This window comes from Vipera berus (assembly GCF_964194415.1).
Source record: "Vipera berus genome assembly, chromosome: Z".
In the NCBI taxonomy this organism is placed as follows: domain Eukaryota; kingdom Metazoa; phylum Chordata; class Lepidosauria; order Squamata; family Viperidae; genus Vipera; species Vipera berus.
This window is the reverse complement of record NC_138205.1, coordinates 48074809-48099011: the sequence shown is the minus strand read 5'-3', so window position 1 is coordinate 48099011 and position 24203 is coordinate 48074809. Positions and strand designations below refer to the sequence as shown.

Below are 24203 nucleotides of genomic sequence, written 5' to 3'. Positions count from 1 at the left end.
CAATATACAGTAGAGGTGACAAATAGATTTAAGGAATTAGATCTGATAGACAGAGTGCCTGAAGAACTATGGACATAGGTTCGCAACATTGTACAACAGGTAGCAACCAAAACCATCCCCAAGAAAAAGAAATGCAAGAAAGCAAAATGGCTGTCTGAGGAAGCTTTGCAAATAGCTGAGGAAAGGAGGGAAGCGAAAGGCAAAGGAGAAAAAGAAAGATACACCCAACTGAATGTAAAATTCCAGAGAATAGCTAGAAGAGATAAAAATGCCTTCTTAAATGAACAGTGCAAAGAAATAGAAGAAAACAATAGAATAGGGAGGACCAGAGATCTTTTCAAGAAAATTGGAGAGATGAAGGGAACGTTTAATGCAAAAATGAGCATGATAAAGGACCAAAATGGCAGGGACCTAACAGAGGCAGAAGAAATTAAGAGGTGGCAAAATTACACAGAAGAAGTATACAAGAATGAGCTTAATGTCCCTGATAATCACGATGAGGTGGTCACTGACTTCGAGCAAGACATCCTAGAATGTGAAGTGAAGTGGGCCTTACAAAAGCTGAGCAACAACAAAGCTAGTGGAGGTGACAGTATTCCAGCACAGCTATTCAAAATCTTAAAAGACGATGCAGTAAAAGTGCTACACTCAATTTGCCAGCAAATTTGGAAAACTCAACAGTGGCCACAGGATTGGAAAAGATCAGTTTACATTCCAATTCCAAAGAAAGGCAGTGCCAAAGAATGTTCAAACTATCACACCATTGCACTCATTTCTCATGCTAGTAAAGTTATGCTTAAAATTCTACAAGCTAGACTCCAGCAGTACGTGGATCAAGAACTACCAGAAGTACAGGCAGGATTTTGAAGAGGCAGAGGAACTAGAGATCAAATTGCCAACATACGCTGGATCATGGAGAAAGCTAGAGAGTTCCAGAAAAACATCTACTTCTGCTTCATTGACTATGCTAAAGCCTTTGATTGTGTGGATCATAACAAACTGTGGCAAGTCCTTAAAGAGATGGGCGTACCAGACCATCTTATTTGTCTCTTGAGAAACCTATATGTGGGCCAAGAAGCAACAGTGAGAACTGGACACGGAAGCACTGATTGGTTCAAAATTGGGAAAGGCGTCTGGCAAGGATGTATACTGTCGCCCTGCCTATTTAACTTATATGCAGAGCACATTATGAGAAAGTCAGGGCTAGATGAATCAAAAGTTGGAATTAAGATTGCCGGAAGAAATATCAACAACCTAAGATATGCAGATGATACCACTCTAATGGCAGAAAGTGAAGAGGAACTAAAGAGCCTCTTGTTGCGAGTGAAGAAGGAGAGTGCAAAACCTGGGTTGAAACTAAACATTAAGAAAACCAAGATCATGGCATCTGGCCCTCTCAATTCCTGGCAAATAGAAGGGGAAGAAATGGAGATAGTGACAGATTTTATTTTCCTGGGCTCCAAGATCACTGTAGATGGGGACTGTAGCAAGAAATTAAAAGACGCTTGCTCCTCAGGAGGAAAGCCATGGCAAATCTAGACAGCACACTAAAAAGCAGAGACATCACCCTGTCAACAAAAGTGCGTATAGTCAAGGCTATGGTCTTCCCAGTTGCAATGTATGGCAGTGAAAGTTGTACCATAAAAAAGGCTGAGCACCAAAGAATTGAACTATGGTGCTGGAGAAGACTCCTGCGAGTCCCTTGGACTGCAAGGCGATCAAACCGGTCAGTCCTAGAGATCAACCCTGACTGCTCTTTAGAAGGCCAGATCCTGAAGCTAAAACTCAAATACTTTGGCCACCTAATGAGAAGGAAGGACTCATTGGAGAAGACCCTAATGCTGGGAAAGATTGAAGGCAATAGAAGAATGGGACGACAGAGAATGAAATGGCTGGATGGAGTCACTGAAGCAGTAGGCGTGAGCTTAAATGGACTCCAGAAGATGGTAGAGGACAGGACGGCCTGGAGGAACGTTGTCCATAGGGTCACGATGGGTCGGACACGACTTCGCAGCTAATAACAACAACAAAATAAGTGATTGCTGAATAAATATAGATTATCCCATATAGAAGGAATTTAATTTTGACATACAAAAAGCTAAATAATCTAGGAACCAGGTACCAATGACACAGGTATAGCAAATAATTTTCTAAAAACACAGGACAAATATGAAAACAAAACATCGCTAAGCTATGTGTCTCTTGATTGTATATGCTTGAGTGAAAATTGTATGCTCTTTCTATCTGGGATGGCCATCCTTTTTTACTGAGTACACAACTTTGGGGGGGGAACGCATATGGAGTATTGAGGGAGAAAAAGGACACTTGCTTAACCAACCAGGTCAACCAAATCAACCTTGTGATCAATATTATGGCACATGTCATAGCCAGTTCACATCTTCTCCTATCCTTCTTAACCAATGTGAATGACCAGTAGCCAAAATTGGCAGTCAATGAGAACAGCAAAAATAACCAGAAACCCATAAAGAACCCCAAATTTAGGAAAACTATCTGACTCAGAATCTCATTCTCTGTAGTTAATTCACAGATCATGCAAAGACATATTGTGGTTTATTTTTTTTCTGATTTAAGGTCTTATACAAGTAGTCCTCAACTTATGACAATTGAACCCAAAATTTCTGTTGCTAAGTAAGACATTTGTTGAGTATTGCTCCATTTTATGACTATTCTTGCCACAGTTTTTGAGTGAATCATTGCAGGTGTTAGTGCTCTTTCCAAAATCTCAGCATGATTGCATTGGATTTTTTTGGCTGCTGCTGCACACTGTCAGCACATATTTAAGTGATTATCCACTAGGACTCCAAGATCCCTCTCACAGTTACTGCTACTGAACCTGTACAATTGTTTTTTCTTGCCTAATTGTAAAATCTTATTTTTCTCTACAATGAAGTTCATTTTGTTAGTTAGGGTTCAGTGTTCAAGTCTGTTGAGATCCATCTGGATCTTGAGCCTATCTTCTGGGGTATCAGCTGTTCTTGCCAGCTTAGTGTTGTCTGCAAATTTGATGAGTTTCCCTTCTATTCCCTCATCTAGGTCATTTATGAAGATATTGAAGAGTACTGAGCTTAAAATGGAACCTTGGGATACCTCACCGCTTACCTCCCTCAATGTGTATGTAGTTCCGTTAAGGTCTACATGTTGAGTATGGTTTGCTACCCCGTTATGAATCCATCTGGTGGTGATGCTTTCTATCCCACATTTTTCTAACTTACTAAGAAGCAGGTTGTAATCGACTTTGCCAGATGACTTACTGAAATCCAATTATGCTATGCCTACAGCATCTTGTTGGTCCAATAATTTAGTCACTTTATCAAATAATGAAATAAGATTTGTCTGACATGATCTGTTTTTGACGAACCCACGTTAGCTTTTGGTTATAACTTTGGTTGCTTCTAGGTTTTTGCAAATTTGTTGCTTATCTTTTACAGGATCTTTCCAGGTATTGCTGTCAGGCTGATTTGTCCGTTTCCTGGGTTTGGTTCCCCCTCCCCTTTTGGAAGATGGGAACTACATCAGTTCTCTTCCAGTCCTCAGGTAGTACTCTTATTAATAATAATAATAATAATAATAATAATAATAATAATAATAATAATAATAATAATTATTATTATTATTATTAATAATAATAATAATAATAATAATAATAATAATGACGACGATGATGATGATGATAATAATAATAAGAAGAAGAAGAAGTTGCAAGTTGAAAGATATGATACAATGGTTCCAAGATTACATCTGCCAATTGCTTCAGAACTCTTGGATGTAATCTGCAGGACCCAGTGATTTGAATCTATAGATTAGACAGGTGTTCCCTTATCTTTTCTTACTTATTTTAATAAGTAAGAAATTAATTTAATTTCTGGTCTGTCTTTTATGGCTCTGTTTTTGGTAAGTCGGGTTATATTTTCTTTTTGCGTGAAGACAAATGCAAAGAATGAATTAAGCAGTTCTGCTTTCTTTCTATTGTCTTGTTACTTCCTTGCCATTTTCTCCCATTAATGGACTGATTATTTCCTTGACTTTTTTCTATTTGTTATGTGAGAAAAAGAAAAGAAAAAAAGTCAAGAAAACAATCAGTCCAGTAATGGGAGAAGATGGCAAAGAAGTAACAGACAATAATAAATATTGAAACAGTTTCATTACTTTGATACCGTTTTGTTTACACTTTTCATTTTTCTGTTTTTCTTATAAGCAACCCAGGGTAGTCCCTTGGTGACAATAAATAAATTTAACAAATAAACAAACTAGAGAAGATTTCAAATGGTTCTCTTTTAGTTCTTAAGCAATCACTGAATGATGATATAGTTCTAGTGGCAGATTCCACATAGATTTATCTAACCCTAGAATCATCTAAAATGCAATGGAATGAATACACCTTTGCAGTGAAGAAAATATATCTATCAAAATGGAGGCCACACCCTCTTATCCTCCCGGGTTTTTTAGATATGACAGGGTAAAACCTAGTTCATCTGTGTTTTTAATCCTAACATATCCAAATTGATTCTCCCTGCCCCAAAATTTAACCTTCCTACAATATAAGCCCCCCCAAAGTGTTTTGGCAGTTCTAAAAAAACAAAACAAGGATGGCAGTTTCTACTTAGTACATTTTGACAGCATATGCTGTATTTTGATATGCAAGTGTTTAAATCTACTTGTTTTAGTTATTCTGTCCTTTTATTAGCATTAAAGGAAAAAAAGGTTTTTGCTGAGCAAGGGTTTGTGCATGACTCATGACTACCTTTGTCCTATGTGCAGCTAAGGATATGAATGTAATTTATAATTAGGATGTAAAGGCCAGCAAATTTTCTCCAGACAAAAAAGGGCTCTGCTGGGCAATGGTTCTCTCCTTTTTCTGTTCTTATTGTAATAGGTAGAAATGGTTATTCTTTTTTTAACTGCCGAAAGTTTTCTTAAGTACCGTAAATATGCAATTGAAAAATTAAATATGAGGGTGAAAAAAGACACTCCATTTTCCTGCCTATCCACAAAATTAGGTTTAGGCACAAACAGATGTTTCAAAAGATGCAGGTTTTTTGTTTGTTTTTTTAAACACATTATAGTAATCCTTTAATGAACTGATTGTGATTAATTTAATATTTTCTGCTAGAATGTAGCAGAAGAAATTAATTGAATGAAAGGGCTGTATACTGACTATACTCTAAATTCAAGAAAAGGCTGGGCTAAATTATAATCATTCTTTTTCAAGACTTGCCCTAGCACCTGGAATTTCTTGGTAGTCTTTGGCCTTTACTCCTGTTTCTCTACTCAGTGAAACTAGTTTGAGCCACCAAGCTAAAAACTAGAAGGTTGTGAGTTATAGTTTTGCCTTCAGTATAAAGCCAGTTGGGTGACTTTGGGTCAATCACACTTTTGGTCCTATGAAGAAAGTAATGACAAGCCACTTCTAAAAAAACTCAGGATAAGTGGGTGGGTTTGTGTAGGTAGTTGTCACTAGTAAAAAAATACTGGAAAACACACATTGTGTGTGCACACAAAGATACTGTTGAAGTAGTAATAAAGTCATTGATCTCATTTGATAATTTAAGTACTCTGTTATAATTTCCATCCTGGAATTTCTTCTTTTATAACTCGCTGATTGAATTCCATTTTAATTTATCTCCAACTTTAGAAATTGGATGTATGTTTATCAATACCAGACTAATACTTGAATAGTATTTAGTTTAACAGTCCTTTAAAGCACGTTTCTACGGAGATTGTCAATTTTCCAGATTGTGGTGGTCCCAAAGGTGCTTTTTGCAAAAAACAACTGTACTCTTTTGGTTTTTATTTTATTTTTATTTTGAAACCAAACCAAACCTTTAAAGCAAGTTGTTTCATTTATTTACTCAATTTATATTTTGCCCATCTTGCCTTGAGGTTAGATATGTGAACTTTGACTCCAATTATTGGACTGAATGTTATTGGCCTTTTCTCCCATGTGCTGAGGAAAACATGAAAGGGTGTATCATGGTTTCTTCTAAGTGTATCCAAGTCAGTGGGCTCCAAAACAAAAGACAGCCAACACAACAATTTAATTTCTTAGATGCTATACACAGACAAGCCTTCACAGACTAGTATTCACTGCTCACCACAACTCTACTCTTCCCCACTGCTACTACACTTCCTCCTACTGCTCCTCCAACTATTACTCTTTGTAACTCCTAATACCAGTACTGGAGAAAAGCATTTCTTTCTAGCTGAATCAGGGTATTTTATTTCCACGCACAAACCTACCTCCTTCCCTCTTTGATACACACCAACACCCCCAGCTGTCTCTCAACATAATTTTTATAGCCAAGGTTCCTGCGCTGGCTGAGAATAGGACATAAAGAGGCAGGACAATAGTAGCAGAGGTGCTGGCCAGTTTCTAGGCAGCCTGCCCTCTCACAGATTAGGCATGTGGTTTTATATGTACCTTAAAATGGTTGTTAGTTAAATAGCTTTGCAATGAAAATCTTTACTCTTTATTACATTTTTATTTAAAAATTTCTTTTTTCAATATTTATTTAAATCTTATTTAAATTTACAAATAAATTGTGCTGTACTATTTTGTTTCTTTCTCTATGAGATTTTCCTGAATCAAACCTTAATTTTATTCTTATTATATGAAGTATCTCTGAAAACTATGGTTTTTGGCATTTGAGAGCCAGTTTGGTCTATTTGTTAAGGCACCATGCTAGAAATCAGTACACCCTGAGTTTAAGTCCAATCTTAGCCACAAAGGCCAACTGGGTGACCTTGGATCAGTCATTCTCTCTCAGCACAACATATCTCACATGGTTGTTATAGTTGTGGGGAAAATACACGAGGAGGAAGGCATGTTAGTTATGTTTATTTGTGAAAATAATAAATTTTGTGTTGAATTTCCTGTGCCAGGAATGGGTAGCGAGTCCTCACTATGAGATGCAACTTATAAATGCACATTTACAAATACATGATCTACAAATACCTTGTTATACACCTATTTCAAATGTAAATAACCATAAATTATCATTAGGGGGAACTGAATTATTGAGCATGCTCTTCAATCCACCAGCTTAACTGCATTCTATACAATTATAACAACATTGGTGATATGTTAAATAACATGTTAAATTCTAGAAATCATAACTAATAATAGTTAACATTTAGGAGATCTCACATCCCTGTCTTGTGTATTTATTTCCATGAATAAGTTTGCCGGGCACTTTTCTATCAATACAAAGCATGCATTTTAGATTTCTTCAGCTTTTTACATGCTATTTCAATTTGTAACAATTTATGGCACTTTGATATGGCATTCACGAATATTTTTCATACATATATTTAAAATGTATTGAATCTGTAAGCTGCCCAGTTCTAAACAATTCTGGGCAGACAAATAGTTTTATTATTTTTGTGAACCCCTTTGAAAGTTAAAACTGAGGGACAGCAATTCAGTCTCTCCCACATAATTCTACTTTCTATAATTTGCTCCTCAGTTTCTTATTATTACTCTATCCACTCCAAAGAATAATACAGAACATAAACTTGAGGCAAATTTAAGAGTTTAAAAATCTACATTCAGATAATTTATACATTTCCATAATTTACTGCAAGGGATTTTTCTTAATACTGGAAACAAATATTTGGAATAAATAACATTAAATCAAATTTATCTACATAAAAATATTAATTAAAAAGATGTTTAGTCATCTTTCAGTAAGTATCCAAAGACCATAACAAAATGTTCTTAGGATATGGTCATGTTGAATTGATTTTAAAGGCAATGACAGTTACATTATATGAAGAAATAGATCCAGCTTGCTTAGTTGATTTTGATTACGTAAGATATAGGCATACATAAGAAAGTACCTGTGTAAGAAATCTGGTGCTTTATTTAGCAGGGTATAATACTGTCTCACGAACTCTTGCCCTACAAGCAGCGGACTTGGCTTCTCCATCACCATTTCTTTGGTAAACGTCAAAGGCTGCAATAGAGGAAGAATATCTATATAAGAAACATATTCTTCAAGATAATTCATCTTAAATGTAATATAGTTTTGAAAATCTTTAGTTTTCAAAACAAAAAAAGAGGAATGTCTTTTAAGTTACAGCATGAAGATTTTAATGACCAGTCAACAGCCTGTACATCTAATAATCCAATCCCATGCAACTTCTTTAAATTTTATTAAATTTACACTTACCTTTCCCCAACAGTTTAAGCCAGCCTATACTGTAATACTCTTTATTTAATTTCCATAACATTGTGTGAAGTAGACTAGGTTGAAAAATATAGTCTGAAGTTATCTAGTGTCTCTTTATAGACAAAGGTAGATTTTGAATCTGACTTAGACATAGATGGACGAATAGAAGGGGAACTCATCAAATTTGCATTAAGCTGGAAGGAATAGCCAACACCCCAAAAGACAAGCTGAGGCCCTCCTCAAGAAGCCTGCTCTGGACCCAGCTTCGTTGAATAACTATCGTCCTGTCTCCAACATTCGCTTTGTAACAAAGGTTGTTGAGAGTGTTGTGGTGCGTCAGCTCCCACAATTCCTGGATGAAGCGGACTATCTGGACCCATACCAATCCGGTTTCAGACCTGGCTACAGCACGGAAACGGCATTGGTCGCACTGGTGGATGATCTCTGGCGGGACCGGGACAGGGGCTGTTCCTCTGTCCTGGTCCTACTTGACCTCTCAGCGGGTTTTGATACCATTGACCATGGTATCCTGCTGCGATGGCTCAAGGGGTTGGGAGTGGGAGGCACTGTTTTATGGTGGTTCTCCTCCTACCTCTCGGGCCGCTCGCAGTTTGTATTGGTAGGGGGACAGAGATCTACCCTGAGGCCCCTCACTTGTGGGGTGCCTCAGGGGTCGGTTCTCTCCCCCCTCCTGTTTAACATCTATATGAAGCCACTGGGTGAGATCATCCGTGGCTTTGGGGTGAGGTATCACCAATATGCGGATGATATCCAATTGTTCATCTCCACCCCAAGCCAACCCAGTAATGCCCTTGACGTGATGTCCTGGTGCGTGGAGGCAGTGCAGGTCTGGATGGGAAGGAACAGGCTCAGGCTTAACCCCTCCAAGACCGAGTGGCTGTGGATACCGGCATCTCGTATTGTCCAACAAGTTCCATCTCTTTTGATGGGGGGGGGAGGTATTGCCCCCTCAGAAAGGGCTCGCAACTTGAGTGTCCTCCTGGATTCACAGCTTAATTTGGATGATCATCTAACAGCCGTGACCAGGGGGGCCTTCGCACAGGTTCACCTAGTGCACCAGTTGCGCCCCTTTTTGGACCGAGATGCCCTATGCACAGTTACCCACGCCCTCATCACTTCTCGCCTGGATTACTGCAATGCTCTTTACATGGGGCTGCCCTTGAAGAGCACCCGGAGGCTTCAACTGGTGCAAAATGTGGCCGTGCGGGTGCTTATGGGAGTATCTCGGTACTCCCATGTTATACCACTCCTGCGCGAGCTGTATTGGCTTCCGGTTACCTTCCGAGTGTGATTCAAGGTGCTGGTAATAACCTTTAAAGCCCTACATGGCTTAGGCCGGGGTACTTGCGAGACCACCTGCTGCCACTGTCAACCTCCCATCGCCCAGTTCGCTCCCACAGTCGGCCTCCTCAGGGTGCCGTCGGCCAGGCAATGCTGCCTGGCAACCCCCAGGGGGAGAGCCTTCTCTGTGGGCGCGCCAACCCTCTGGAATGAGTTGCCTCCGGAGCTGCGGATGGCCCCTGACCTTCGGTTCTTCCGCTGTGACCTGAAGACCTGGTTGTTCCAACAAGCGGGCCTGGACTGACTACGTTTTTAAATTAGGCTTTTTACTGGGTTAAATTGTCTCGTAATTTTGCATTTATTGTTTAATTCTCTTTTAAAATTTTTACTCTATGTTTTTTAATTTTTATTGTTGTGAGCCGCCCTGAGTCCTCAGGGAGAAGGGTGGCATATAAATTTAATCAAATCAAATCAAATCAAATCAAAAGATCTTAACAGACTTGAACAATGGGCCCAATCTAACAACATGAAATTGAATGAGGAGAAAAGCAAGGTTTTACATCTAGCAGATAAAACCAAAGATACAAGTACAGATTAGGTGAAACCTGGCTAAAAAACAGTAACTGTGAGAGGGACCTTGGTATCCTAGTGGCTGATCATTTAAACATGAGCCAGTTGTGTGGGGCAGCAGCCAAAAAAGCTAATTTAATCCTTGGTTGTATAAACAGAGGCATAAAATCAAAATCACATCAAGTATTAGTATCGCTTTATAAATCCTTAGTAAGATCACACCTGGAACACTGCATCTATTTTGGTCACCACATTACAAAAAGATGTTGAGACTTTGAAAAAGGGCAAAGAGCAACTAAGATGATTAAAGGCTTGGAGACAAAAACATATGAAGAATGGTTGCAGGAATTGAGTATGGCTAGTCTAGAGAAAATAAGGACTAGGGGTGACAAGATAGCAGTATTCCAGTATTTGGGGGGCTCCCACAAAAAAGGGGTCAAGTTTTTTTCCAGAGCACCAGAAGACAAGAAATAATGGATGGAAACTAATCAAGGAAAGAAGCAACCTGGAATTAACAATAACAATAAATTAATTGTTCTCTCCTAACAGTGAGAACAATTAACCAGCTTGCCTTCAGAAGTTGCAGATGCTTCATCACTGGAGGTTTTTAATAAGAGATTGGACAGTCACCTGTCTGACATGGGACAGATAGATAAACTTTATTGTCGTTTTTTACTATGGGCACAGTAGCACCCATTAAAATGAAATTCTGTTGCCTGCTTCAAAATTGTACAGATATATAACACTCTTATAAACATGCTATATACAACATATGTATATACCTACACCCTTACATATAAATACATATAAATATTAATACTGTCCTTGAATACATAGTGGAAAGAAGAAGCTTCAAAGTTCACAAGATTAATACTGTATGGAACAAAACTGTGCTAGGTCCCTTCCAGCTCTATTCTGATTGATTGAATCTCTCCAGTCCTAGTCCAATACCTTAACCATAGCAGAATTATTTGAAGCTTGAGCGTGCAAAGGATAAAGTCTCCATTGAGCACTGTGGAATTTTTCAATAAACATTTACAGATGTATTAAGGTATTACCTTAATACCTGTATTAAGGTAATCTCGATTTACAACCATTTGTTTGGTGGCCTTTCAAAGTTACAAGACCACTGAAATAAGTGGCTTATGATCGTTTTTCACACTGATGACCTAGGCAGCATCCCCATGGTCATGAGATCAAAATTCTGATACATGACAATTGGCTCATATTTATGAAAATTATAGTGTCCTGGTGTCACGTGTTCATCTTTTGTGATTTTCTATCAAGTAAAATCAACAGGGAAGCCAGATTTACTTAACAACTGTTACTAATTTAACTGCAGTGACTCACTTAACAACTGTGGCAAGAAAAATAATAAAATGGGGCAAAATCACTTAACAACTCTCCTGCTTAGCAACAGAAATTTTGGTTCCATTGTGATTGTAGGTCAAGGACTACCAATAATATACAGTTCAAGATTTTCTAAACATTTATAATTTAGTTAATGTTACTTTGAAGTCTAGAAGAACATAATGATGTAGTCAAGTATTTCCTTGTCTCTGCAAATATGGCCCTTGCAACAATATTTTAAAGATATTTTAACTAACAATTCGGTGATTTTTGTTTTTTACACAGAATTTAAAACACATCTTCTGGTAAATGTTTATTAAAATCCCTTTTGAATAGAATGCTACACATTTAATACTTTTTCAAGAGAATAAAATTAAGAAGTAGAACCAAATAACCTTCACAATGGAGTCACACAAGATTCTATATCTGAACATATGTTAACATTTACAATAATTTTCATATTAAGAATCCAGATGAGAAACTGATGCTTTCAGTTAACATTCTATTATAGCATACTATGCTACTGTAAAAAAATTGCAATGTTTTAAAATACACCATGAAACAGTAAAAGTGAAATAACTTTTTGCAACTGATTTACTGTAGTTCATGCAAGTTCAGAAAAGCTTTGCTGTAAAACTTTTAAGAAATTTCGTCAAATTTTGCACAAAGCTTAGCAGTTTGTGCTAAATAGGTATTTGAATTTCTTTTTGTAATTCAGGATATTTCAATTTGAGGAAGCTTTAGAACAACAGAAATATTTACAAAATTATTCGGAGAAGGGCGGGATATAAATGGAATAAAAATAAAAACAAAATAAAATAAAATAAATATTGCAGAATTTCAGACTAAAATGTGAATGTGTAAAAAGAAACTTTACATGAGCATAACCAGATTAAAAATTGTGAATAACCACTACTGATGCAGAATTGCAACACTCTCACAGGATATGTATTGTGCATGTCTAATTTGTGATGGGTTACATTGCAAATTTTTTTGACCACTTTATATCATATCAAAGGAAGTAGAGACTGCCCTAAGTATTTTTAACTACATTTTTCCAATAGGCATAGAAGCATTTCATTACAATTATTTGGATGCCTCTTGAACAATATCTACAACTAATTATTTCTATTATCTTTAAATATTTGGATACTTCAATAATTCTGAACAGTGCAAATAAAAATAGACTTTGGGAGCAAATCCAGAACCTTATAAGTCAACCCGTTTCCAATCCCCAAATAACCTAAGAACAGCAAATAACACCAGCAAGAGAAAACACTTGCTTTCATCACCAGATTTCAAAAAGTAATTTCTCATTCTGATTAATTATTCTGAATATAGTACAATGTTGACTAAGTTTCTATGTAATAATCAATTATTTATATGTATTTGAATTTATTAGTTACTCAAGTCCAATGGAATCTGTTTTGCAAGAACAATGATCTCCAATAGATTTGAGATGTGATCTGCTTTTTTTCAAACTCATGAGTCAATAGAGTCAATAATCTGCTCCACTCATCCAAATTTCTTACTCACTTTCAAAACTAAGATCCTACCTGCAATGAATTTATAGATATTAGAATAATGTTCAAAACTGTAGTCTAAATTTACTATGTTCTTTTAAGAATCTTAGTAAGAAAGTCTATAGGCATATTTAATTATCTTCATTTTATAATTTTATAAAAACTGGTTGGTTGCCATAGAGTGTAAGGAAAAAAATCTTTTTTTTTCTTTTTAATTTATATTATTTTTTGAAGATTTTTTTAAGAAATGCAAAATGAAGCTGTCTAAAATAACTACTAAAATTTGCTCTGAGAATAGAAGTGCACATGGGAATTTACATATTTTTCTATTTTCTATTAGATTTAGCTGGGACTAGAAAGTAACATCGTAAATGGAAAAAGGCTCTATCATAGTCCCATTTCCACAACTGTGCTCAGAATTGCAACTGCAACAGTGACCAAACAAAAAGCAAAGAACTACATACACAAACACCATAAGGGATGCATATACTCCAAATTGAACTTAACCAGATATACTTCACGGCCTGTAAAAGACAATAACATTGAATTCTTTTTTACCTATTATTAAGGAATATTCCTGGTGTCAACACTGCAACGATCTTGGCTGGAGCCATTTTTTTGCTTCATTTTCGGTTGCCACAATACTGGGAAGGGGGATGGGTGGTTTTAATGTTAGACTAAACAATATTTTGTCCTGTGGGAACCAAGGTCATTGCTGCCTGATTTTGGGTGGGCTGAGCCTTCTGTTAGAAAGTCCGCCAAAGTATTCTATTGGGGAATGTAGTTGATTACATCATACTGGGGTGGGAAGTTCAACTTTGTGACATTGTAACGCTTTGGAGAGAACTCCAGACTTAGTTTCACTTTTGATTGTGCCGATACTTTGTAGCCAGTAAACATGTGTTTTAAGGAAACCTCTTGCCTTGGGAGTTCTGCTTTTACTGGTCTGATCTATCGGAACCATGACATTAAAACTTGTCAGGGGGTCCTCCTTAAGACCTGCTCCCAAGAAAGCACCTGGTCCCCTTTAAGTGGAGGGGGAAACCCATTATGAAATAAAATGAATTTTTGATTCTAGATTGTACAAAGGAAAATTACAGTATTTAGTACAGTGGGATACCCTCTATCAGAAGCTACATGGGTAAAAAGTGCTGATGTCAAGGCAGATAGGCTAATACAGAGATTTTTTTATAAGCTTCCTCATAAGCCTCGGGGAGATTCCTAACTTTAACTTTTCTTTGTCTGCAGGATTTCTTTGTCTAGGGGACCCAACTGTCAACACTGCAACGATATTGGCTGCAGCCATTTTTGCTTCGTTTTCGGCTGCCACAGTACTGGGAGGGGTGGTTTTAATGTTAACTGATTTTGGGTGGGCTGAGCCTTCCATTAGAAAGCCTGCTAAAGTATTCTATTGAGGGACATAGTTGATTACATTGTACTGAGCTGGGAAGATTCAAGGTGCTGGTTACGACCTATAAAGCCCTAAATGGCATGGGTCCAGGTTACTTACGGGAGCACCTGCGGCCGGCATCAACTTCCCTTCGTCCAGTGCGCTCCCACAGAGAGGGCCTCCTTAGGGTGCCGTCGGTCAAGGAGTGTCGACTGGCGGCCCCCAGGGGGAGGGCATTCTCTGTGGGCGCGCCAGACCTTTGGAACCATTTACCGGTGGAGCCCCGGATGGCTCCCGACCTTCGCTCCTTCCGACGTGACCTAAAAACATATTTATTTGAACAAGCCAGCCTGGTCTGATAGGTTTAGGGGTATTTTAATGTTATTGTATTAATGTATTGAATTGGGCTGTAATATTTAATATTTTTTTAATTTTCATATGTTATATTTTATTGTATTGCCCTGTACACTGCCCTGAGTCCTTCGGGAGAAGGGCGGTATAGAAATTAAATAATAATAATAATAATAATAATAATAATAATAATAATAATAATAATAATAAAGTTCAACTTTGTAATATTGTAACACTTGGGAGGGAACTCCAGACTTGGTTTCACTACTGACTGTGCTGATACTTTGTAGACAATAAATATATTCTTTAAGGAAACCTCTTGCCTTGGAGTTCTGCTTTTACTGGTCTCATCTATCGGAACCATGACACCTAGATTACTAGAAATGTATATTGTAAGAGGGCAAATCTAGAGTAATCAATTATGAACAAGGCCAGAACCTGCTTTAGATTAATTTGCTTTAAACTCTTACATGGAGGCCATTTGGACCTTTAAAGTGGTGCCACACTTTCTAGTTCCCAAAGACTATCAGCTTACAGAAGTGAAAATTACTGTCCTTATGTTCTTTGTGAAGTAACTAAATGCTGCACCCAACTGTTGCTATGTAAGCAGAATCAGCATATCAAATAATATTTGCAGAAAAATCCCCAAGAAACTTTGTAAACAGAATTGTCTCAACAAGTAAAAGCCACTAAAATTTTCTGAAATGCACTGCAGGACATAGACAATCTCAAGATGGAAGTACCATCACATGTGTCAACAAAGAAGACAGTTGATAAAACTGACTTCCTAAAAGCAAAGGAAAATCAGAAACACTTATCCCATATCATAACAGTCCCAGAACTCTGTGGATATAATTGACTATAACCATGTCAATCTAAATGTGGAAGGGGTCAAGTAAACCATGAAAGAGAAATCATTTTCACTGGAGAACTTCACATGGTAATGTATGCACAGTACACAAGGATTTTATTGTTTGATCCTATCAATCTTAAAACAATACACATTCAATTGGATCCTGCATCAGTTCATTTAGCTCAGGGGTCTTCAAACTTGGCCCTTTTATGACTTGTGGACTTCAACTCCCAGAATTCCTGAGCCAGCATGCTGGGAGTTGAACTCCACAAGTCATAAAAGGGCCAGGTTTAAAGACCCCTGATTTAGCTCATGAAAATCTGTAAGAGATTTAGCAAACAGCTATCCATTAGTTTGCAAACATTAATGCTGTGTAACACATTGTCAGAACTGTGTTCAGACCACAACCCAAAGAATCTCAAATCATATCTTGCTGAAGACCAAAAGCCTATATCACTCCCTATGTCCATTAATACAAAGCCTATATCACTCCCTATGTCCCTACAAAGATCAGTCACTGATCATTTTTCTTACTGCAGAAAAAAAACTAGCATTTGAGTATGATTACTGCAAAGCATTTATTTTCCATATATATCTGTATATTGGCATAACTAAATACTTCTCTCTCCTAAAAAATATGAATATAGTAGCCAGAAAGGTACTGTGATGATTGTGGCTTGAACCTCATACCTAGGAAAACTCTATTGGTAAATTCTATGTCTTAATTTATATGTATTGCAAATACCAGCAAAATTATGATCCTTTCAATATTGCTATTTCTTGTTATCTTGGCTCTCTACAATACTGGTCCACCAGTAGATGCAGTAGAAAGACAATCCTTGTCCCAGTATTACACAGATACATTAAAAAAAGTATGCAATACTGTATTGCCATGGACATGTATTTGAGTTGTTCTCATATAGCATTATTCCACAGAAGAATACTACTTGAAACTTCTATTTCACAGAATTTCTGTATGTTTGCAGGTGCATGGGAAGGGAGATGAAATACTGGAGAACCTCACTATATCACAGAAACACCATGACAAAAGATAAGGAGTGATAGTTCATTTTCTTACACATATTATGTCATGCTACTAAGGGTGATTCTCCCTTCTCCATATGTACCTTACATAATGGCACCTAAGGTTCAAATTTTAAAGAGATGAAGTTGAGGAGCAAAAGAACACCTCGCATAAGGCTTTCATTTGCAAACATGCAGCTAGATCTATAAACAGTTGGGGAATGAGAAATATTTCATTAATGTTCATCTCTTTTTAGTTACAGTGGTTGTGTGGCATACCTGTGTTAATTTACCTTGTTTTTTCTTCTCTTTCCTTTTGCCATGACTGCTGGAGAACCAAGCATGCAAAATAGATTTGTCCAATTCTGTTACTTGCCTGCTAAGGTTTGTAGTATTGTAGTTATATCTATTTCCATCTCAGTGTAATAAAAATAAGAAGAACCATTACGAGATTTTTAAAGAACATTGTGGTTTCTATTATAATCACTCTTAGTAAAATTAGTAAAATTTCAGGCAAATTTAGGCCTTTCTGAAACTTCAGAATTTGTCATCTTATTAGGATTAGTTCTATTGCTCAGTAAAAAGAAAAAAGTATTAAAGCAATGTGTGTTTCGGCATATATGGTAACACACTCAGGAAGCAACCCTAGCCTGTAACCAGGAATATAAGCACACAATATCTGTTTTGACGAAGTTCACATAGCACAGTAGTCAGTAACTACCAACCAGGAATAAATTCACAGTATTACCCAATACTGATTTACTTTATAGGGCTGTTCTCCTTGATTAGAAGACTTCTATTTTAGAATTTAATAAATGGTCTTCAAGCTATCTGCATATGCATGTATGTATTCTTAGGCAACATACTCTGATGGCTTTCAAAGGCCAGCTCTAGATACGCTATAAGCTGTCTAAGGAGCTTTGAATTTCTATTTTGTCCTTTGTGACCTTTTTCAGGAAAGAGAGTAAAATAAGGCTTTTCCTAAATTCTTTAGACCACGAAGTCGGCCTGCGTGCTATTGACAGCAGCTGCCCCCACACCCAACATCCCTCTTTTCCTTAATGAAAAGCGCCCCAGCAGAGAACCTGCTCTGATTTGTAGGGATAACATCCCGATACTCTTAAAGGAAAAGAAGTCACCTCCTCCCGGGAAGGGCCTTCTCATCCTATCTTACTCCGTTACCCACCTAAGCACTCTGTTCGAGCTCACGGTCCGGTTCGCTCCCAGGCAAAGGCACGGGGAGGAGCGACTGATGCCGCGCGTCCCTCCTTCCCGGTGATTCGGGGCGGAACCGGATGTCTCTAACGCGCCTACGGCAGGGAGGGAACAGCACGCGGCGCGCGCAACCTTAACAAGCGGCCAGATGTGGGCGGGGTCGCGAGTGCAACAGATGCCGCTCAAGCGAAAGCAAAGGATTTAACAGATACTTTTAACTTAACGGGATAATAGCAGCTTTCAAGTTTGACCGGAAGTTCTGCTTCTCTCCCGCGCTGCTTGTGTATCTACATGAGTTCCTTCCTCCGCTGTTTTCCAGACACAAGAATTTCACTATCTCATCTGCAGGCAATCAGAAGAGCCCCCGAGCTATGACGTCCTTTGAGAACGGTTTCTGTGATTCCCTTCTCCTGAGAGACATTAAAAAATGCTCTGCACAAACCTCACTTCCGGTGCCGATGAGGATTTTTTTTCATATTTGGACAGGCAAAATTGAATTATTCTAGAAACCATAATTCTAATCTACTATTTAAAGACCTCTATCATTTTAGTGCTCTGAAATGATAATATCCTGAAATCCTACCCATTCTGTTTATATCCAAATGCCTGAGGGGAAAAACCCAAAATTGAATATTTTATAAATACAAAAACAGATTACAGCATTTTAGAACTGAAATTCATCCAATATTGCAATTTTATAAAGCCAATTATTCCCAGAGCCATTTCAGAATAAAGCACAGCACTCCAGAAACAAACTTATTTTAAAAGAAATGGGAATAAATAGAATGTTTTCAGAAAAATAAGAACTATTACTTTTACTGTTACTGCTATTATTTTTCAGCCACTTACTTCAAAAGATTCTCCCATAGTTTAAGGAGCATAATTATTTTTAAAAGTAGATTATTCCCTAAAATAGATCAGATTCATGAGTGCCATTATATAAGGTGTCTTAATTTTATGGCATGGCTGAATTTGCAGGTGTACTGGAGGAGGGAAATGCAAGACCCACCTAGAAGGAAAGTCTCTGACCCAGGAGACTGCCATAGAATCCTGTTCATTGAATCAGACCCATTAAGGAGAGATCAAACCACCCGAGTTCTAGGCAAAGAAAGACATTGCATAACCACATAGTGTGTATTGCCTTAATCTACTTCACCAAAGCTGAAATGAAATAAGTGTTGGGGACCCCAGAAAGTGCTGGAATGGTGGGGACACAATAGGGTGAGGGGAAAACATGCTGTTTGAGATGTAGTTTTGTGAAGCATCTTTGTAGGGGTGGGTATGGATTATTAGGAATCTTTCCACTTCCAGTCCAACTCCATCAGCTTGGGAAAAATAAGTAAAAGCAACAGGGAAAATGAGATTTGCCTCTCTTTTGCTTCTTTTTCTCTTGATATGTCTCCTTCCTGTTAACTGATTAGATTTTTGCAGCTTTCCCACAATTTTACTGAAAACCAATTCAAGGGCTCATCTTCATGTCCAAGTGTTATTAACTCTTTCAACTTCTCTAATTGTGAGAATAAAAAGGAGAACCAGATGGACTCTTAGCCTGCAGTTCAGAAGGCAACAGACTGCCAGCTGTCTGTGAGTACTGACAATTACTAATTGGTAGTTGCTGATTCAGAATATGACCTTAGGAAAGTGCCAAGTCCAAAATCATACTTTAGCTAAGGAAAGCTGAGCAACAGAGGTGGCATAACACCTTAAGAGGAAGTGGCATTATATGCCTTTATCAGGCTATATCCAAACTGCTCCTGACCTGCTTTCTTGCTGCCGGCTTCCTGACTGTTAGTTTCCCCTGCTGCTTACCATGAGATGGGACTTAGTTGACTTCTGTGGAACTATTTGGTGCTCAAACTAAAAACTGTTTTAAATTACACTTTCACCATTTCTATTTCCAAACTCTCCTGGCTAGTAGATTGTAGAAATGGCATAATTATGAGGAAAATAACTCCACATTTTTCTTTCTCTCTAAATAGCCAGAGCTTTCTATATATCAAGATTTACACACTAATAAACACATTAATAAAGTTTCTCAGGTTTAATTGCTATACTGTGAGCAGTAGGCCAAGAGATGGACATGGACAAGAACACCCACTAACTGTGGCACAAAAATATCCCATTAGCCACTTTCAGAGGACATCTCATAATGCGGCCTTTGTCTCACTGGCAGTCCATCATTACAGAGGTCGCCTAAAACTGTATTTAGCTATTCAGGTTTTTAAATATTTTCTGTCTTTTTGTAAAGGCAGCTATTCTATCCATTGTACTTGTTTTAAAATAACATTTTCTTCCTTTCCCCATCCCTTTGCTTATATCACAGACATTCATTTACCACTTCATGCACCATCTTTTGTTCTTTAAAATTCTCACCTCTAGCCAATCATTAAAAGTTTTCTCCTTTCTCTAGAACCCATGATTTTTTTGGCTTTACCAGATACATTTCCTAATTATTTCTACTTGATTCATTTTAATTTAGTGTCTCTGCTGAAATATTCAACTTTCAATTGCAAATAACAAAATATACAGAATCACATTCTTATACACACCCATTTCCCTGTATTTCAATATTCATTCCTAGCAACAAACTACATATTACCCACTCTATTCTACCAAATTAACTTATCTAGGTATTTCTTTGGTAAACACTTTTATTGATGAATACACCACTTACTTGGTCCTTTTCCATTCTTTCTGTAAGAGAGCAGGCTGCCTAGAAAGTGGCCAGCACCTGTGCTTCTGTTGTCCTTTTTAAACCCTCTCCCCAGCCAGCACTGCAACTTTATCTGTAAAAGTGGAGCTGAGAAACAGCTGGTGTGGTATGGTGGGGGGAGAGGGAAGGGGTGGGTGGGTGAAGTAAAAAAGCTTGAAAGAGATAATTTTCTCTAACAGTATTTAAAGAATAGTGGGACACAAGTAGTAGTAGTACAAATACGAGGAGGAGGAGTAAAAACTCAAAAGGTGTAGATGTAGCAATGGGGAAGAGTGGTATAGTATAGACCAGGGGTAGGCAACCTTGGCTCTTTTATGACTCGTGGACTTCAACTCCCAGAATTCCTGGCTCAGGAATTCTGGGAGTTGAAGTCCACGAGTCATAAAAGAGCCAAGGTTGCCTATCCCTGGTATAGACTAATAGCTTTGCATGCTTGTGTGTTGGCTCTTTTGTGCTGAGCCCACCAAATTGGGTAAAGTTAAAATAACCCTTGCTTTACCACACACATTTCATAATTAGCTATTTCCCTTATTTATTTATTTTTATTTATTTATTAAATTTATATACTTCATTTTAGTTTAATGTTTTTGCTGATATATTCAACTTTTAATTACAAATAAACAGAGGAACCTTCTTACACATGTTTTCCAATACTTGAGGGGCTTTCACAGAGAAGAGAGAACAGATGTATTCTCCAAGGCACCAGGAGCAGGACAAGAATGGGTGGAAGCTTCTTAAATAGAGAAATCCAGACTAGGAGACATTTTCTGTCAGAGAGAACAGTTAATCAATGAAATAGCTTGCCTCCCAGAATTCTGGGTGCTCCATCATTGGAGGTTTTCAAATGTTGACTGGATAACTGACAGGGATGTTATAAAGCCTCCTGTTACCTTATTTTAATGTTCACTCATTGTAACAAACTACATACTATCCACTCTCTTTTACCAGATTAATTTATCTAGGTATTTATTCAACAAACATTTTATTGATGAATACAAATTAATTTACTTGGTAATTTTTCATTATTTCTGTGTAACTTGAAACAGTTAATTTTCCCTGTCAAATGCAACTACCTTGATTTTCAGTAAATTAATTTTCAGATTCATATTCTTGTTCCCTCACACAATCTATCTAAAATTAACTGCCAACATACTCAACACTATGGCATTATTGATCTGCATATAAACTAGCTAGCCTTTATATTTTAGCGTTGTTTCAGTTACACTATCTCCTATTGCTGCCTCATCGTTCAATTGTTTCACAGCATTTAATAGTTTTTTTGTTTTTCTTGAACATTAATATTTATAGTATTTCATCTCTTCCTACTGGAAGACATTTTCCCTTTCTGAGAAATGTCCACCAAAATTAATGGAGCAATCTAAGATATTGTGACGAATTCAGAAACTGAATTTCAAAGTTTTAGTTTTTAACTTTTAAAAACATCGACCATTGTCTCCCCATTCTGCAGATGGGGCGTCCCCTCAATGTCTTAGGACTATTCTTAACCAGTTGCCCTAATAACATATTAAGATATGATGCGAAGCTAGTTTGAATTCTTATTTGCCAGAACGTTATTAAAAATATCCCTTGAATTACAGAAAAGTTCACCCTTCATTGGCCTTGCTCCAATGCTTTCCTTTCTAGCCAAATATTCAGAATTTAATGGTAAAACCACCTTGCTTTCCATTGATTTGATTGCATTTTAAATGTTGAATATCTAAAATGACGAAACACAACATAAAAGCCGTTTTGCTTTAGAAATAATACGAGTTTCGCGTTCGGAATTGGACTAAAACTCAGATGCCTTAACCGCATGCCATACAAGTTTAGAAAGATCTACTAAAAACGGAAGTTCTTCCTACAACTATTAGTTTCTATCTCTATGATGACTACCGTGGTGCCACGTCTTAACGCAAGCGCATTAAAGTTAATGCTGACGGTAGTTGACGGGGACCTAGTGGGGAGTCGCGGCCTAAGGACCGCTGAGAGAGAGAGAGAGAGCCCACGGAGACAAAATGAATTTCTTACGGGGCGTCATGGGCGGCCAGACCGCTGGACCTCAGCCGTCCGGAGCTGACACGGTAAGTTGAACAGTGTGATGAAGAAAGTTCTGGTTTAGGACTCTCTCTCTGCATGGTGACTCGTAGGACTCTCTTCCCGGCAAAAGCCCTGCTTTACAGACCCACGTTGTACCCTTGGCACACCGCGCGGCGTTTTCGCTGCTTTTGCAGAGCTTTGACAGAAGCTTGAGGGTGGCAATACCTTCGAGGTAATCCGTCTGTGTTGTGTGCGTTTCTTTATAATAATATGTAAAGGAGACTGTCCACGTAAACAAAATATATCACAATGAAATTCTGCCTGGGGTGATAAAGCCTGGTAAATACTGTATTTAGTACAGTACGTATATATTTGAAAATTAACGAGCGGAGGGGCTGAATTTTAACCATTACCATTTATTTTGCTTAATTTGCCACCTTAGTTTCTGTAAGCTAAAGATCAGTGCTGCAGTCGCCTCTTATAAAACAAATGTCTCCTGGGTCTCCTATGTCTTTTTTTAAAAAAAAATCTAGTGTCATTTCAGCAGTGAGTCCAAGAAGAGAGGACTTCTATTATTATAGTTGTTCCTAAGAAAGAAATTTATTTTCGTTTGACAAATATTGTAGTACAGTACGTATTTCTGTGCAAAGGTTTTTGAATTTATATTGACAATAAGAACACATAAGACCAGAAAAAATAATCTGAAACACATATTCAAACATTTTATATCTTTTTGCCCAGCTAAATGATAGCACCTAGCCAAACTTGGCTGACCTAAAAAGAAGCCTCAGCAAAGTCAGCCTTAGTACCTGATACAGGACTACCAAGATATATTAGGGCTATACTAAGCTGGAAAAATAAAAATAATATTAAAAATAAAATAAAAATATCCTGGAATACCAAATCACATCTGCATTGTTGCTAAAATAATACATATATTATGGGAATTGAATTGACTTAGAGGAGAGCACTAACAAATTGCTTCCCACATTTTCCTCACAGTTGCTGTACCTTGTTTGTATATGTCATGTTTTGTGTTCAGAAAGAAGTATGAATATTTTAATTTGGGGTGATAGCAAGATACTGGGTTTTATTGGTAATTGGATCTGGATTATTTGCAAAAAAAATCACTAATTTCTTATTTGCCATTGTTTTGGGATGGGATGGGATAGTATAGGATAGAATTCTTTGTTGGCCAAGTGTGGTTGGACACAAGGAATTTGTCTCCGGTGCATAAGCTCTCTATGTACATAAAAGTAATAGTGATAATCATATACAACATGAAATCTTGAAATACGTCATAAATCTTGAAATACAACACTTCATAATCATAATAAATAAACAGGGATAGTCATACAATACTAAGCAAAAACATAAATCATACTAGGATACTAAAAAAACCCCAATATAAATTGTAAGATACAAACAGCAAAGTTATAGTCATGACAAGAAATGGATAGGTAATAGGAAAGATAAATATCATAATAATACAGCTTTACTATGTATTTTGAAGTGTTGTAGGAGTTAGTTGTTAAACAGAGTGAAAGCATGGGGGGGAAAAACTGTCCTTATGTACAGTTGTTATGGTGTTGATGGATTTTAACAGCAATAGCACAAGATAGCATTTACACCTAACTACCTTACATTCTCTAATACAGAGCTTTTCACCGATTGTACCACTTTTAGG

General features: G+C 37.4%; 2 protein-coding genes across 6 annotated transcripts in view; one reads left to right on the top strand and one right to left on the bottom strand.

Annotated features, from left to right (window-relative positions):
* G3BP2 (G3BP stress granule assembly factor 2) overlaps window positions 1-17827 on the bottom strand; it is a 45008-nt gene extending 27181 nt beyond the window's left edge. For 2 of the 3 annotated variants that reach the window (XM_081343154.1, XM_081343155.1), the window contains exons 1-2: window positions 17738-17827; window positions 7858-7973 (exon numbers count right to left, since the gene is read on the bottom strand). In XM_081343154.1, the coding sequence (XP_081199280.1) occupies window positions 7858-7952 (95 nt within the window). In that variant the 5' untranslated portion in view covers window positions 7953-7973; window positions 17738-17827. The remainder of the gene's footprint in view (window positions 1-7857; window positions 7974-17737) is intronic. The other variant, XM_081343156.1, reaches the window with a different exon arrangement.
* Window positions 17828-22410: 4583 nt separating this feature from the next.
* The window catches only part of USO1 (USO1 vesicle transport factor), a 55392-nt gene continuing 53599 nt past the window's right edge, over window positions 22411-24203 (top strand). For all 3 annotated transcript variants that reach the window (XM_081344025.1, XM_081344026.1, XM_081344024.1), the window contains exon 1: window positions 22411-22560. In XM_081344025.1, coding sequence (XP_081200151.1) covers window positions 22495-22560 — 66 coding nt within the window. In that variant the 5' untranslated portion in view covers window positions 22411-22494. The remainder of the gene's footprint in view (window positions 22561-24203) is intronic.